The sequence below is a fragment of the Diabrotica virgifera genome, chromosome 10, assembly GCF_917563875.1.
Source record: "Diabrotica virgifera virgifera chromosome 10, PGI_DIABVI_V3a".
NCBI lineage: Eukaryota > Metazoa > Arthropoda > Insecta > Coleoptera > Chrysomelidae > Diabrotica > Diabrotica virgifera.
This window is the reverse complement of record NC_065452.1, coordinates 14,991,794-15,006,268: the sequence shown is the minus strand read 5'-3', so window position 1 is coordinate 15,006,268 and position 14,475 is coordinate 14,991,794. Positions and strand designations below refer to the sequence as shown.

Sequence of the window (14,475 nt, the reverse complement as noted above, 5' to 3'; positions counted from 1 at the left end):
TATCCTTCAAATGTTTAATATTTAATTAACTTACCTTCATCGGGTATAAAAAAGTCTCTATAGAGTCTTCTCCTGCAGAATTTTCCAGTGCACATACGTATTGGCCCATATCCGACCATTCTATAGATCCTATTCTAAGTTCGCCGTCTTGAGATACTGAATATTTTTCGTTATTTTCAATAACTTTGCTGTAGGGGTCCATCCAGGTGACCCTCGGTTTCGGGTTACCCACATACTTACATGGAAGAACAAGATCGTTTCCTATAAAAAAAAAACAAAATATTATTTATATATATACATTAGCACTTCGAGCCAAGCAGGCTCATGGCTTGGTTTACAATCTTCCTCCATTCTTGCTTGTTATTCGCTTGTTCTTTCCAATTGGTTGCATTGAGATACCTCAGGTCATCATTAACTTCATGGCTCCATCTGGTCCTAGGTCTTTCTTTTCTCTTTTTACCACCTATTGTAGCGCTTAACATGATTTTAGGCATTCTAACTTGGGCCATTCTTTGGACATGTCCTAACCATCTAAGTCTTTGTGATCTTACAACTGCAATTATATTAGGCTCCTTATACAATTCTTCTAACTCCTTGTTTGTTCTTCGTGTCCACTGATTGTTGATCATTTTCCCCCCAAATATCCTTCTAAGTATTTTTCTTTCCCATACTTGTAACATTGATTGCTCGGTTTTTGTCATAGTCCAGGTTTCTGAGGCATACGTAACTATTGGTCGTATCACAGTTTTATACGTTCTTAATTTAGCTGCTTTGGATATATTTTTGCTTCTGAGTATTCTATTGAGTGCATACATGCAACGATTCCCTGACATTAGTCTTTTGTGTATTTCTTCCCGGATATTTGGTTTACTAGAAAATAAGGTCCCTAAATATTCAAATCTCTCTACCTTTTCAAATTTATACATTTTTCCTTCATTCGTTGTTATCATTAAATATTGCCCTTGTTCAATTTTTTTGTCGGTCCATTCCATGTACTTAGTTTTTGTTTCATTTATATAAAGTCCTTTTTCTCGAGCTGCCTTTTCTAGTCGTTCTACTACCTCTTTTAATTGTTTCTTACTTCTGGATAGAATTACTACATCATCCGCGAATGCCAAACATTGATATTTTTTATGATAATATGTGTCCTGATCTGTTAATATTAGCCTCTTTTATTATCATTTCCAATACTACATTAAATAGTAGTGATGACAACGGATCCCCCTGTCGTACTCCTTCTTTCACTTCAAAATTTTCTGTTAGTTTGTTATTTACTTTTACTCTATTTTCAATTTTCTGTTTTCGTAAGTGTAAGCTTTATCATTCTTTAATTTTTGGTGAAACTTCTAGATTTTTTAACGCTTTATATATTTCTTTTCTTTTTATTCTATCAAAAGCTTGCTTAAAATCTATGAAGAGTGCCATTGTTGGTTTATTATATTCATAGCTCTCAGCTTGTATTTCTCTTAAAGTAAAGATGTTTTCTATAGTACTTCTACCTTTTCTAAAGCCACACTGGTATTCACCTATGCTATTGTTAAGACTTCTTGCTAGCTTGTTTTTGATATGGACTGCTAATATCTTATATATTACATTTAATAGTGCCACACCCCTATAATTTTGACATTCTGCTTTGTCCCCCTTTTTATAAAGAGGACATATCACTGCTTGCTTCCACTCCATTGGTAGTTCTTCCTTTTCCCATATGTTCTTTAGTAATTTGTGTATTTTGTCTGTCAGCTGCGCTCCTCCATATTTAAACATTTCCGCTGTTATAGAATCACTTCCAGGACATTTATAGTTTTTTAGATTCTTAATAATAATTTCAACTTCATTTAGGGATGGTAAATATTATTTACTGTTCTTAATTATTGGACCTCAATATTATGAATTGAATAATGTAATTTGTAATTTATATTGAAAAATAGGACTATTAGTCTGGGACGCAGTGTCAAATTTTGACACTACATAAGACTCCATAAGACCATAAGACTCAAAGGTACACTGCATTTAATGAAGGCTACGACATTGTAAGATTTGTTAAAAGTCTAAGGCCCGGCGCAAATTGAACCTAAGCGAGACACAACCTGCGTCGGCGAACTGCGTAGACAGTTCTGCGCATCCTACTATCAGTTAATTCGTTCGCAGGTCTCGCTTGGGAACGTTTGTCATCGGCGTACAGTTTTCTTTGAGCCGTGGGACGCGTGACTCACCGCCAGATGTTTATTTTTACTTGTTTTTGTTTGCGAGATGGACTTATCTGAAATGAATACGTATGGTACCTAAGTACAATTTATTATGATAAATAAAAATATTAGCATAGTCAACACCCCAAGTGAAAACTGCGTTTTCTTTGTCATTAAATTCTGATAACTTTTGGTAGACTAAATAAGCGGCGATACGAATAATACGAAATTAATAATCAAAGTTATGTATTTACAAAAACACATTATTAGAAAAATAAGGTGAAAAATTATTCATATTACTTAAATCCGTGATCGATAAAAATATCGTATTACCATCAAATTCAACTTGTCGGCATATTACATTTTTGTTTATTACATATTACATTTTTATGCTTAAAAATTAAAAACGAAATATGCAGATAGTGTTATTTCTTTTATGACCGATCAGTAGCGGAGGGAATATGAATTATGACCTGCAGTAATTATTGCAAATGATTGCGATCCTGCAGTAATTGTAAATGATTGTGATCCGAACAGTAAATTGAGGAATATGAGTTATGACCGAGCAGTAGTGGAGAGATTATTTTAAATATGTAGGTATTATGTGCAGAAATAAAATACTCAGTGTGAGATATCTTTTTATGCACCCGCTTATGATCAAATTCAATGTTTTCGAAAGTCATACCGCTACGACTACTAGGGACGTGTAAGATATTTTTAAAACGTTACTAGTTACAAGTACGGAAATACCGATTTTAAGTTGCCAACTCAATTCAGTACAAGGGTCAGATACATCAGTATTTTGTAATCAGTATTTGTACTCAGTACCACTGAGAACCGGTAACAAAAGTAACCGTTACATATCCGCACTGATTTTGCCCGTCTCTATTCGCCACGTCGATAGCCAACGGTTGGGTTGGGTTGTGTTTAATATGCGGCACGCTAGAAAAATAAATGCACGGGTCACCCGTCCCGCCGGCGGCGCAGGTTGTGTCTGGCTTAGGTTCAATTTGCGCCGGGCCTAACAGGTCCATGTCACCAGCCCCCCCTTTTTCAATTTGAGGGTCAAAAAAAGCTCATTCGTTTGTATTGCGTTAGTACTGGATTGTATCACCCTTCATTCGTTTGTACTGCCCCCACCCTTTTAAATCTGACTGGAGGGGCTGGTGACATACCATCCCCCCTTTTTCGATTTGAGGGTCAAAAAAGCTCATTCGTTTGTATTGCGTTAGTACTGGATTGTATCACCCTTCATTCGTTTGTACTGCCCCCACCCTTTTAAATCTGCCTGGAGGGGCTGGTGACATGCCATCCCCCCCTTTTTCTATCTGAAGGTCCGGGATGGGTATGTTCGTTTGTACTGCGTTAGTATCGGATTGTATCGTCCTTATTTTGTTTGTACTGCAACCACCCGTCTAGATTGGCCTGGGGGGGCCAGTGACATGCTTCCCTCTACTCTGCACTTTTTGCCTTCTGAATGTCGAAAATAGGCTATTTCGTTTGTACTGCGTTAGTACTGGATTGTATCACCCTTCATTCGTTTGTACTGCCCCCACCCTTTTAAATCTGCCTGGAGGGGCTGGTGACATGCCATCCCCCCTTTTTCGATCTGAAGGTCCGGGATGGGTATGTTCGTTTGTACTGCGTTAGTATCGGATTGTATCGTCCTTATTTTGTTTGTACTGCCACAACCCGTCTAGATTGGCCTGGGGGGCCAGTGACATGCTACCCTCTACTCTGCACTCTTTGCCTTCTGAACGTCGAAAATAGGCTATTTCGTTTGTACTGCGTTAGTACTGGATTGTATCACTCTTCATTCGTTTGTACTGCCTCCACCCTTTTAAATCTGTCTGGAGGGGCTGGTGACATGCCATCCCCCCTTTTTCGATATGGTGGTCCAGGATGGGTATGTTCGTTTGTACTGCGTTAGTATCGGATTGTATCGCCCTTATTTTGTTTGTACCGCCCCCACCCGTCTAGATTGGCCTGGGGGCCAGTGACATGCTACCCTTCTACATTTAAAACAGGGGAGGATTAATGCTAGGAGTAAGGACACAAAATTAGCCAAAACTATTATAGTAACACCGCGGGTGTAAAATTTGGTAAATTCGTCAAAAATGTAACGAATTACATTTTGAAACTGAAAAACAGGCTTGCAAGCCACTCTCCATGGGGAATGGAAAGTTACACCCTCAGATGGATCTCGGAGTAGTTCTACGCTACCGATTTGAAAAATGGTACATGTATTTGTTGGAGATATTTTAAACACCATTTTCGAGCAGAAATCAGAGGAGCGACCTTTCCTTTTCCTACTGGGAAGAAATTTATCCATCCCCTCAATAAATTTTACAGTTTTACACGCTATCGATATGAAAATCAAAGATCTCATGCGGCGCATTCCGAAATGCACTCTTCGTTGTACAATTTCAACCTCTCTGGATAACTGATTAACTGAAACATACATACGGCAGAATTCATTGGAATCGAAAATTATTAAAAGTATTTGGAACATTAAATGAAAAATTCCCACAATCAATGTCTTTCCTACCATCTAATGCCAGAGACCAGATAACAATAATTGCCGTTGCTATGTTATGGTAATTTGTTTTCTAGAAAGGTTTGTATTGTTCATTTATGACTGCAATGAGATTCAGAATTTCCGTATTCCATTTGCAAAATAAATATAGTGTCAAAAACTTGCTTATACATTTGACGCACTGTCCGTCAACGTGTTAATTGACTCTACAGATTAAGTGCCAAAACGAGACATTTTTATAGAAAAATATTTGCAAATATATGAAATGCCAAACTGACCTATTAAATAAACAATGACAGTGCAATTTTCGATTTTTTTACTATGGAATTATCGCTGTATAGACCAGGGCGGATCTGTTTTGAAGTGGATGTGAGGGGGGGCATTCCGATTTTTGCAGATAAAATTAGGTGACAACGTCAGTAATTATAATTGGCTTATGCTCCTTCTCAAATATGTCCGGAACATTAATAAAAACATTCAAATATTTAAAAATTTCGAAAAACATCGATTTTTTTCAACTTTTCAATCGTTTTTAAAACGATTCATTTTGGAACAAAGTCGTAGGGAAATAAAATAAAGATAATTGAATTTTTTATGATATACGACTATAAAAGACACTTAATAGATTTTGCATAATCATTTTGCAATCTAAATTTTTTATAAACTTTCTGAACAAAAAGTAGACCATTATTTAGAAGTTTGCTAATTTTTTACATATAAAGATACGCCCTACCTATCTAATACACTTTACAGAACTTAAGTTGGTTTATTTAATCGGCCTCAGCAATGTTTCAAAGTTATACACAATTTTTTGGCTTATAAAAAAATACAGTGAGGACGTTTGAGTTAATAAATACGAATAAATTCATTTTTCTGTTATTTATCAAATAAACATTTTTTTCTGTTTTAGGACAACAGTAAAATGTATCTCGAATTAACTAAATTAAATACTTTCTTCTGTTTGTCTCAATTAATTAAAAAAAATTTGGGCACCCTGTATAAATAATTATGTAATAAATAGAGAATTGAATAATCTTTCAAATAAGCTAGCACACGACCCACATTTTCATTTAAAAAAATCATCGATTACGTCATCACACCCAGATGGATGACGTTAGTAGTATGATAGATATCCCAGAAATTATAATTTAAATATAAAAATCGACCTGTTTAGGGATTTATCTCCAGAGTTGCCCATTCTCGAGAAAATGAATTTATTCCAACTCAAACGTCCTCACTATATTTGTTTATAAGCAAAAAAATTGTTTATATCCTTAAAACAGTGCTGAGGCCGCTTAAATATTCCGATTTTAATTTTGTAAAGTGTATTGGATTGGTAAATTATCTCTCGATATGTAAAAAAATTAGCAAACTTCTAACAGGTCTACGTTTTGTTCAGAAAGTTTTTAAAAAATTTGAACTTTTTCTAAAAAAATTTAGATTGCAAAATTATTATGCAAAATCTATTATGTCGATTTTAATGAAATTTGGTGGACGGATTGAATATGTTGTAAGAATTTTCTAAGTAAAATACGAAGGTTCTAAGTGCAACCAAAGTGGTTGAAAAACATTGAATAAAAAGAGGCTTATTTTGCCCTCTTATTTTGTATTTATTGCTATTTTGCAGAAAGGATAATCATTTAAGATATTTTATACCAGTGGTGTCGTATATCATACAAAATTCAATTATCTTTATTTTATTTCCCTATGAGTTTGTTCCAAAATGAATCGTTTTCCAAGCAATGAAAGTTGAAAAAAATCGATGTTTTTCGAAATTTTTAAATATTTAAATTTTTTTAATAATGTTCCAAATATATTTGAGAAGGAGCATAAGTCAATTATAATTACTGAAGTTGTCACCTAATTTTATCTGCAAAAATCGGAATGCCACCTCTCACATCCACCTCAAAACAGATCCACCCTGGTCTATACAGCGATAATTCCATAGTAGAAATCGAAAATTGCAATGTCATTGTTTATGTAATAGGTCAGTCATTTAATTTGGCGTTTGGCATTTAATATACTTGCAAATATTTTTCTATAAAAATGTCTCGTTTTGGCACTGAATTTGTAGTGTAGAGTCAATTAACACGTTGACGGACAGTGCGTCAAATGTATAAGAAAGTTTTTGACACTATATTTATTTTACAAATGAAATACTAGACGAAGAGCTAGAGCCGAAAAATCATCGTCATAAGTAATATGGGGTTTGGTATGTGAAATGTGTCTATTGTATATTGATAATTATGACCCCTTTCAGGCTGACACCTCAGTGGATACAGGACGTAGCAATAAGGGATGAAAGGGGAAAGTTAGTGCAGTCATTAAAGGTTTCTACCTCCTATTTTGTTAAATCTCCAGCGATTTACATGAAAATTGGTGACTAGTTAGAGCATACCTCAAGAAATAAAACTGATTTGGTGCCAACTTGCACTTTTACCCTGGTGGTGAATACCACCCCTTCCGGCGGATGAAAACAATTTTATTAAAAATAACCCCACAAATCGATAGAGGGACAAATTTTAAGTAAAATTTGTTTTATCATGTTATTAAAATAAATCAATACTTTTTGAGTTATTAAAGATCAAAAACTTGTCTATTTAAGAGCATATATGCGTGAAGTTACGGATGATAAAACGAACATATTAATTAATTGTATGTTAGAAAAATATTCTTTTTATATTATTTCGATATTTAATTGAATTTTTTCTATCAATATAAACTGAATATGTCCAGAAACTGGGGGTGTCCAATAATGGGTACATTTGAATATTCGAATACACTTTTGATAAATTTATAATCGAAATAATGTAAAAATAATATTTTAGTAACATACAATTAATTAATATGTTCTTTTTATCATCCGTAACTTCACGCATGTGCTCTTAAACAGACAAATCTTTGATCTTTAATAACTCAAAAAGTATTGATTTATTTTAATAACATAATATAACACATTTTACTTATAATTTGTCCCTCTATCGATTTGTTGGTTTTTTTTAATAAAATAGTTTTCACCCCCGAGAATGGGTGGTATCCACCCCAGGGTAAAAGTGCAAGTTGGCACCAAATCATTTTTATTTCTTGGGGTATGCTCTAACTACTCACCAATTTTCATGCAAATCGATGGAGGTTTAACAAAATAGGAGGTCGAAACCCTTAAATACTACACTAACTTTCCCCTTTCATCCCTTATTGCTACTGGTGTTACTATGTGCAAGGTTTGGCTGATTTTGTGTCCTTACTCCTAGCACTAATCCTTCTCTGTTTTAAATGTAGAAGGGTAGGGGTAGTACAAACAAAATAAGGGCGGTACAATCCAGTAGTAACGCAGTACAAACGAAATAGCCTATTTTTGACATTTAGATGGCAAAGAATGCATAGAAGAGGGGTAGCATGTCACTGGCCCCCCAGGCCAATCTAGACGGGTGGGGGCGGTACAAACAAAATAAGGGCGATACAATCCGATACTAACGTAGTACAAACGAACATACCCATCTTGGACCCCCATATCGAAAAAAGGGGGATGGCATGTCACCAGCCCCTCCAGGCAGATTTAAAAGGGTGGAGGCAGTACAAACGAATGAAGGGTGACACAATCCAGTACTAACGCAGTACAAACGAAATAGCCTATTTTCGACATTCAGAAGGCAAAAAGTGCAGAGTAGAGGGTAGCATGTCACTGGCCCCCCCAGGTCAATCTAGACGGGTGAAGGCAGTACAAACAAAATAAGGGCGATACAATCCGATACTAACGCAGTACAAACGAACATACCCATCCCGGACCTCCAGATCGAAAAAGGAGGGATGGCATGTCACCAGCCCCTCCAGGCAGATTTAAAAGGGTGGGGGCAGTACAAACGAATAAAGGGTGATACAATCCAGTACTACCGCAATACAAACGAATGAGCTTTTTTTTGACCCTCAAATCGAAAAAGGGGGGGCTGGTGACATGGACCTGGGCCTAACACTGTCATGGCTGGAACATGTCCAGAGATAAGAAGATACAAAAACAACAAAGATAATGCTACAATGGAAGCCGATAGGAAAATGAAAAAAGGAAGGCCCAGAACGAGATTCTTGGATGACGTGGAAGACGATCTGAAAACTGTGAATGTAAGACAATGGAGGAGACGGACACAAGAGAGGTCTGTATGGAAGAACAACCAGACAGGTAAAGACCTATTCAGGGTTATGATGCCAAAAGAAGAAAATATGCTAGAAAAGTTGTGATCATAAGGTAAGATGGTCCTCCCTGATGGAAAAGTAAAAAATCAGGTAGACCGTGATAATATAATAAAAATAATAAAATAATAACCAATAGAAAGCAAACATGGTAGCTTGCAGGAGCTACAGAGGGTCAGATACCAACAGATACCATATACTAGTGATAGCCAAATTAAAACAAGAACTGCCAAAAATTCCAAAACCTGTTGGAGACAAGTATAGTAAACGGAATCCAGGCCGTAGAAGAATATCATGATTACGGAATTTGAGAGAGTGGTTTGGCTGTGAGAGTGGGAAATCACATATATTATTGGAGATTTTAACGCGAAAATTGGTCAAGGACGAAGATCTGACCTGATAGGTGAATATGGACTAGGGGAGAGCAATGAAAGAGGCGATAGATTATACCAGTTCTGTCACGAACATGACATGATAATCGCAAATACATGGTTCAAATTACACAAAAGAAGATTATATACATGGAAGGGACCAGGAGATAACTCACTTTATATAATTAGAAATCAGATAGATTATATTCTAATAAACAAGAGATTTAAGAATGGTGTCAAGAGATCAACGACATATCCTGGTGCAGATATCGGTTCAGACCATAACCCTCTAATAGTTGACATCCAAGTGAAGCTAAAAAAAGTCGAAGAAAGCCCCAAAACACCAAAATTACATATATCAGCATCCAACAAAACGCTAATAGAAAATGACCTGAATAATCAGCTAAAGAATTCAACAAATGAAAACAATACAGAAATATGGAACACGTTTAAAACTCTTACCTGGAAAGTAATGGAAAAATATATAACAACGATGCAGAGGCACAAAAAACAACAATGGATGACTGATGAAATCCTGGAATTGATGGAGCAGAGAAGACAACTGAAAGATAACAAAACAGAATACAAAGAAAAACAGAAACTAACTAAACAAAAAATAAAGGTAGCTAAAGAAAAATGGATGGAGGATAAATGCAAGGAATTAGAAAAGTTGAATGAAAAACAGGATACGTTTAATATGTTTAAAAAAGTTAGAGAAGTAGCTGGCCTTTATCATAAGAAAACTCCACATATTATAACCGATTCGTCGGGAAAATGATAATAGACGAACACGAAATTCGAACTACCTGGTATAATTATATAAATGAACTGTATAATGATGATAGACCCGAAGAACTGGAGACTTTAGATGAAGGTGAAGGACCAGAAATACTAAAATCAGAAATACAACATGCTATAAAATTGGCAAAAAACAAGGAAGCCGTTGGTCCCGACAACATACCTACAGAAATGTTAAAGCTCATAAATGAGGAAAACATTGGAATACTAGTCAAACTTTTCAATGATGTTTATTCGACTGGTGATATCCCTGAAGATTGGTTAAAGTCCGAATTCATAACCCTACAAAAAAAAACAACGTCCGAAAAACTGTAGCGATTATAGAATGATAAGCCTTATGAGCCACACCTTGAAAATCTTTCTACGTATCATCCACAGTAGAATCAGAGATAAATGTGAAGAAGACCAGGATGAAACACAATTTGGCTTCAGAAATGGACTGGGAACCCGGGACGCACTCTTTGCACTAAATGTGTTATTGCAGAAATGCCGAGATCAAAGGAAAGACGTCTTTGCTGTATTTATTGACTATGAGGAGGCCTTTGATCGAGTACAACATCACAAATTAATTAAAATATTAAAGGATAAAGGAGTTGATAGTCAAGATGTACGAATCATAGAAAAATTATACTGGCGTCAAACAGCGACAGCTTGCATAAATGGAAAATCAACAGAAATATGCAAAATACAAAGAGGTGTCAGAAGGGTTGTATACTGTCCCCACTGTTATTCAATTTATATTCAGATAGAATATTTAAGGAAGCGCTGCATAATTTGGAATGGGGTGTGAAAGTTAACGGAATTCTGATAAATACAATCAGATATGCAGACGATACAGTTATTTTAAGTGATGATATGAATGGATTACAACACCTTTTAAATGCCATTGACACAGTCGGAAGTGGGAAGAGAGTTTGGCCCAAATATAAACTGTTCAAAAACAAAATACATGGTATTTAGCCGTTTGGCCCATCAAGATTCACATGTTGATGGTCATATAATTCAAAGAGTACCCAGTTTTAAATATCTTGTTTGCCATATTACTGAACAACTAGATCCAGATAAAGAGATAAAATGTAGAATCGAGATAGCCCGCACGACATTTTTAAAAATGAGGTCATTCTTCTGTAATGATACCTTGCAACTTCAACTTCGAAAGCGCATGATTAAATACTACATTTGGTCAGTCCTCTTGTATGATGTCGGAGCATGGACATTAAAAATATCCACCATTAACCGTTTGGAGGCCTTTGAAATGTGGGTGCACAGCTAGCTAGACGACTATGCTGACAAATGTGGCAGTCCTTAAGAGAGCAAATGCTGCCCGCGAGCTGCTTGATAACATCAAATATAGAAAGATGGCCTATTTTGGACACGTAGTAAGGGGAGACCGGTATAATATTCTTCAACTTATTATGATGGGTAAAATCGAAGGACGCAGAGGAATTGGTAGAAAGCAGGCCTCTTGGTTGAAGAATATCCGGGAGTGGACAGGAATAAAGAAAGCAGAACACCTATTTAGAATAGCTCGAGACAGAGACAGTTTCGCCATGTTAATCGCCAATGTCAAGGGGACTTGATAGGGCACGTTAAGAAGAAGGTTTGGCTGCACCACTAATGAACTCTTTAGGTCAGCTTTAAACAAGGTCAGGATAGCCTTGATGATTTCCAATCTCCGATAGGAGTGGCACAAGAAGAAGAAGTAAACGGACTAGAGGAAGAAATAAATAAAAGGTTAGAGAATCCAGTCAAGTCAGAAGCAGCGTCAAAGTGTATAGAACAGATGTACCTAAAGGGACATAAAGACTGGTTCGATGAAGAATGTAGGAATACTTTGGAGAGATTTCAAAGATTTATGCAATGTTGTATTGTGCAGGAGAAATCAATATCTGTATGGATATCTGCTATCGCTATGGGGTTCTTAGAAGCCTTAAGGTGGACTGGTATGGGTTGTAGATAATCAGGAATATATACTAACCAAAGAATTAATAAACTTGTCAGAAGAGGACCAGCTGTAAAATATTTGGCTATGGGAACGGTTCTAGAATCAGAATCAGCAGGAACTTGACTAGTAAAATCGCGAAACCGCAAAAATAGAACAATATCTAAATCGTAATAAAACGAATGTGATGATATACCATTTCTGATATTTACAATAGAATAAGTGTATATTTATTCTATTAGAATATATCACAAATAACCTAGCAGTAACTGGATATAAGCCGCACAAGACAGAGACAGATGGAAAGAACTGAGGAAGATCTATGTCCAGCAGTGGACGCGTATAGGTTGATGATGATGATGATGATGAACCTAATACTAGAGAAATGGTTTAGCATTCCAAATTCACTTACCGATGACTTCCATGTAAGTACTGGCCCAGAAAGTAACTCTGGGAAGATGGTGTGCTCCGACAATCTTCGCACTAAGTAACTGCGTGAAGTTCATTTCTCTACCATCGGTAACTAATAGCTTGGTTGGAGCAGTGTCGACTTTGGTACCAGATTCAGCTACACATCTATATACATCTTGATGCCTGGGTAATAAATGATTTATAACTAATCTAGAAGAGACCTGAAAAACAAATACGGCATTTTAGTACATCTATTATACAGGGTGTTTCATTAATAATTGTCCATATAGTAACTAGACAATCCTTAGCACAAAATATGAAGATTTAACCTAAAACACTTAAATAAAATGTGGTTTCTTACTGAGTTACAGTTTCGTAGAGTTCTGTACCGAAAACAAGTTATGTATAATGAATACTTTCTTCAAATTACCTAAGCGTCGCCTATATACGTGGAAAGCGCCAGCAGATGCAGTTGGTAATATTGTCCGTAACCAGATAGACTACATAGCGGTCAACCAACGATTCAGAAATACTATAACGTCAGTCAAAACCTATCCAGGCGCGGATGTGCCATCAGATCACAATTTACTCTTGGCTAAGATGACTGTAAGATTAAAACACATATTTAGGAAAAAGCCAAAACCTAAAATGAATCTAGAAGCGCTTAAAGAGCCAAACGTTAAGCATATATTTGTAACAGAATTGGAAAGAGAAATGGAAAACATCGAAAGTACAGTCAAACCCGCTTATTAGAATACCTCTTAAAGGAATATCCCGGTTTAAAGAATAAAAATTTGAGGTCCCGAAAGGTTTCTACTAGCGACCAATGATCGGTTATTAGAATAACCCGGTTATAGGAATACTTTTGATTGGCACTAAGGCTATTCTAATAAGCGGGTTCGACTGTATCACTGAAGTATCACCGGAAGATCGAATCGAAAAAATATGGACAAATATAAGAGATACCATTCAGACTCATATAAAAGGGAAATTGGAGACGGTGAAAGCTGAACCAAAACAAAGATGGATGACGCAGGAAATTCTCGATTTGATGGAAAGAAGAAGACTACACAGAAATCGCAATGAAGACCAATATAAGTTATTGTACACTGAAATAAGAAGGAAAATAAGGAGTGCTAAAGCACAATGGTTCTCCCAAGAATGTAGCGAAATCGAGGAGTATGAAAGAAAATATGATTCTTTCAACATGCATAAGAAGGTAAAAGATTTAGCAAAGTGTGGAAATATAAGTAGTCGTGCGATAGCTGATTCAAATAGAAATCTATTGTTTGACACCAAACAAAAACTGCACCGATGGAGGAAATACATTGAGGATCTTTTTCAGGATGATCGACCAACACAACATAACATAACGGACGCGAATAGTGGACCACCTATAACTAAAAGCGAAGTGGAAGATGCTATACGCTTGTCAAAATCAAAGAAGGCCATGGGACCTGATAAAATACCCACAGAGGTTCTAAAACTACTAGGAGATTGCGGAAGTAAAGTATTGGTTGACTTGTTTAATGCTATATATAATCATGGTTACTTACCACATGATTGGCTGAAATCTACAATACTTAAGGTCTTTCTGCGTGTGATCCATGCGAGAATATATAAAAGAATCGAAGAACATTTGGGCGAAACTCAATTTGGCTTTAGAAATGGACTAGGTACACGAGAGGCCCTGTTTGGGTTGCAGGTATTAGTACAAAGGAGTAGAGATGTAAATGCTGATGTGTACCTATGTTTTCTTGATTTCGAAAAAGCATTTGACAAAGTATCACGTACTAAGATGTTAGATGTTCTAAGGTCAACTAATATTGACGATAAAGATCTAAAAATCATTGCTAACTTGTACTGGAATCAAAAAGCCACAGTTAGAGTAGACCGTGATCACACAGAAGAGATTCAAATTCAACGTGGAGTAAGACAGGGATGTATTCTTTCACCATTAATTTTTAACATTTATTCAGAAAAGATGTTTGAAGAGGCACTCAGTACTACACAAGGTGGAGTTGTGATAAACGGGAAACTGATAAA

At 36.1% G+C, this 14,475-nt stretch overlaps 1 protein-coding gene across 1 annotated transcript in view; it reads right to left on the bottom strand.

Moving 5' to 3' along the window:
• LOC114336528 (neural/ectodermal development factor IMP-L2-like) overlaps positions 1 to 14,475 on the bottom strand; it is a 45,274-nt gene that overhangs the window by 7,997 nt on the left and 22,802 nt on the right. The window contains exons 3-4 of the mRNA XM_050663313.1: positions 12,431 to 12,650; positions 35 to 261 (exon numbers count right to left, since the gene is read on the bottom strand). Coding sequence (XP_050519270.1) covers positions 35 to 261; positions 12,431 to 12,650 — 447 coding nt within the window. The remainder of the gene's footprint in view (positions 1 to 34; positions 262 to 12,430; positions 12,651 to 14,475) is intronic.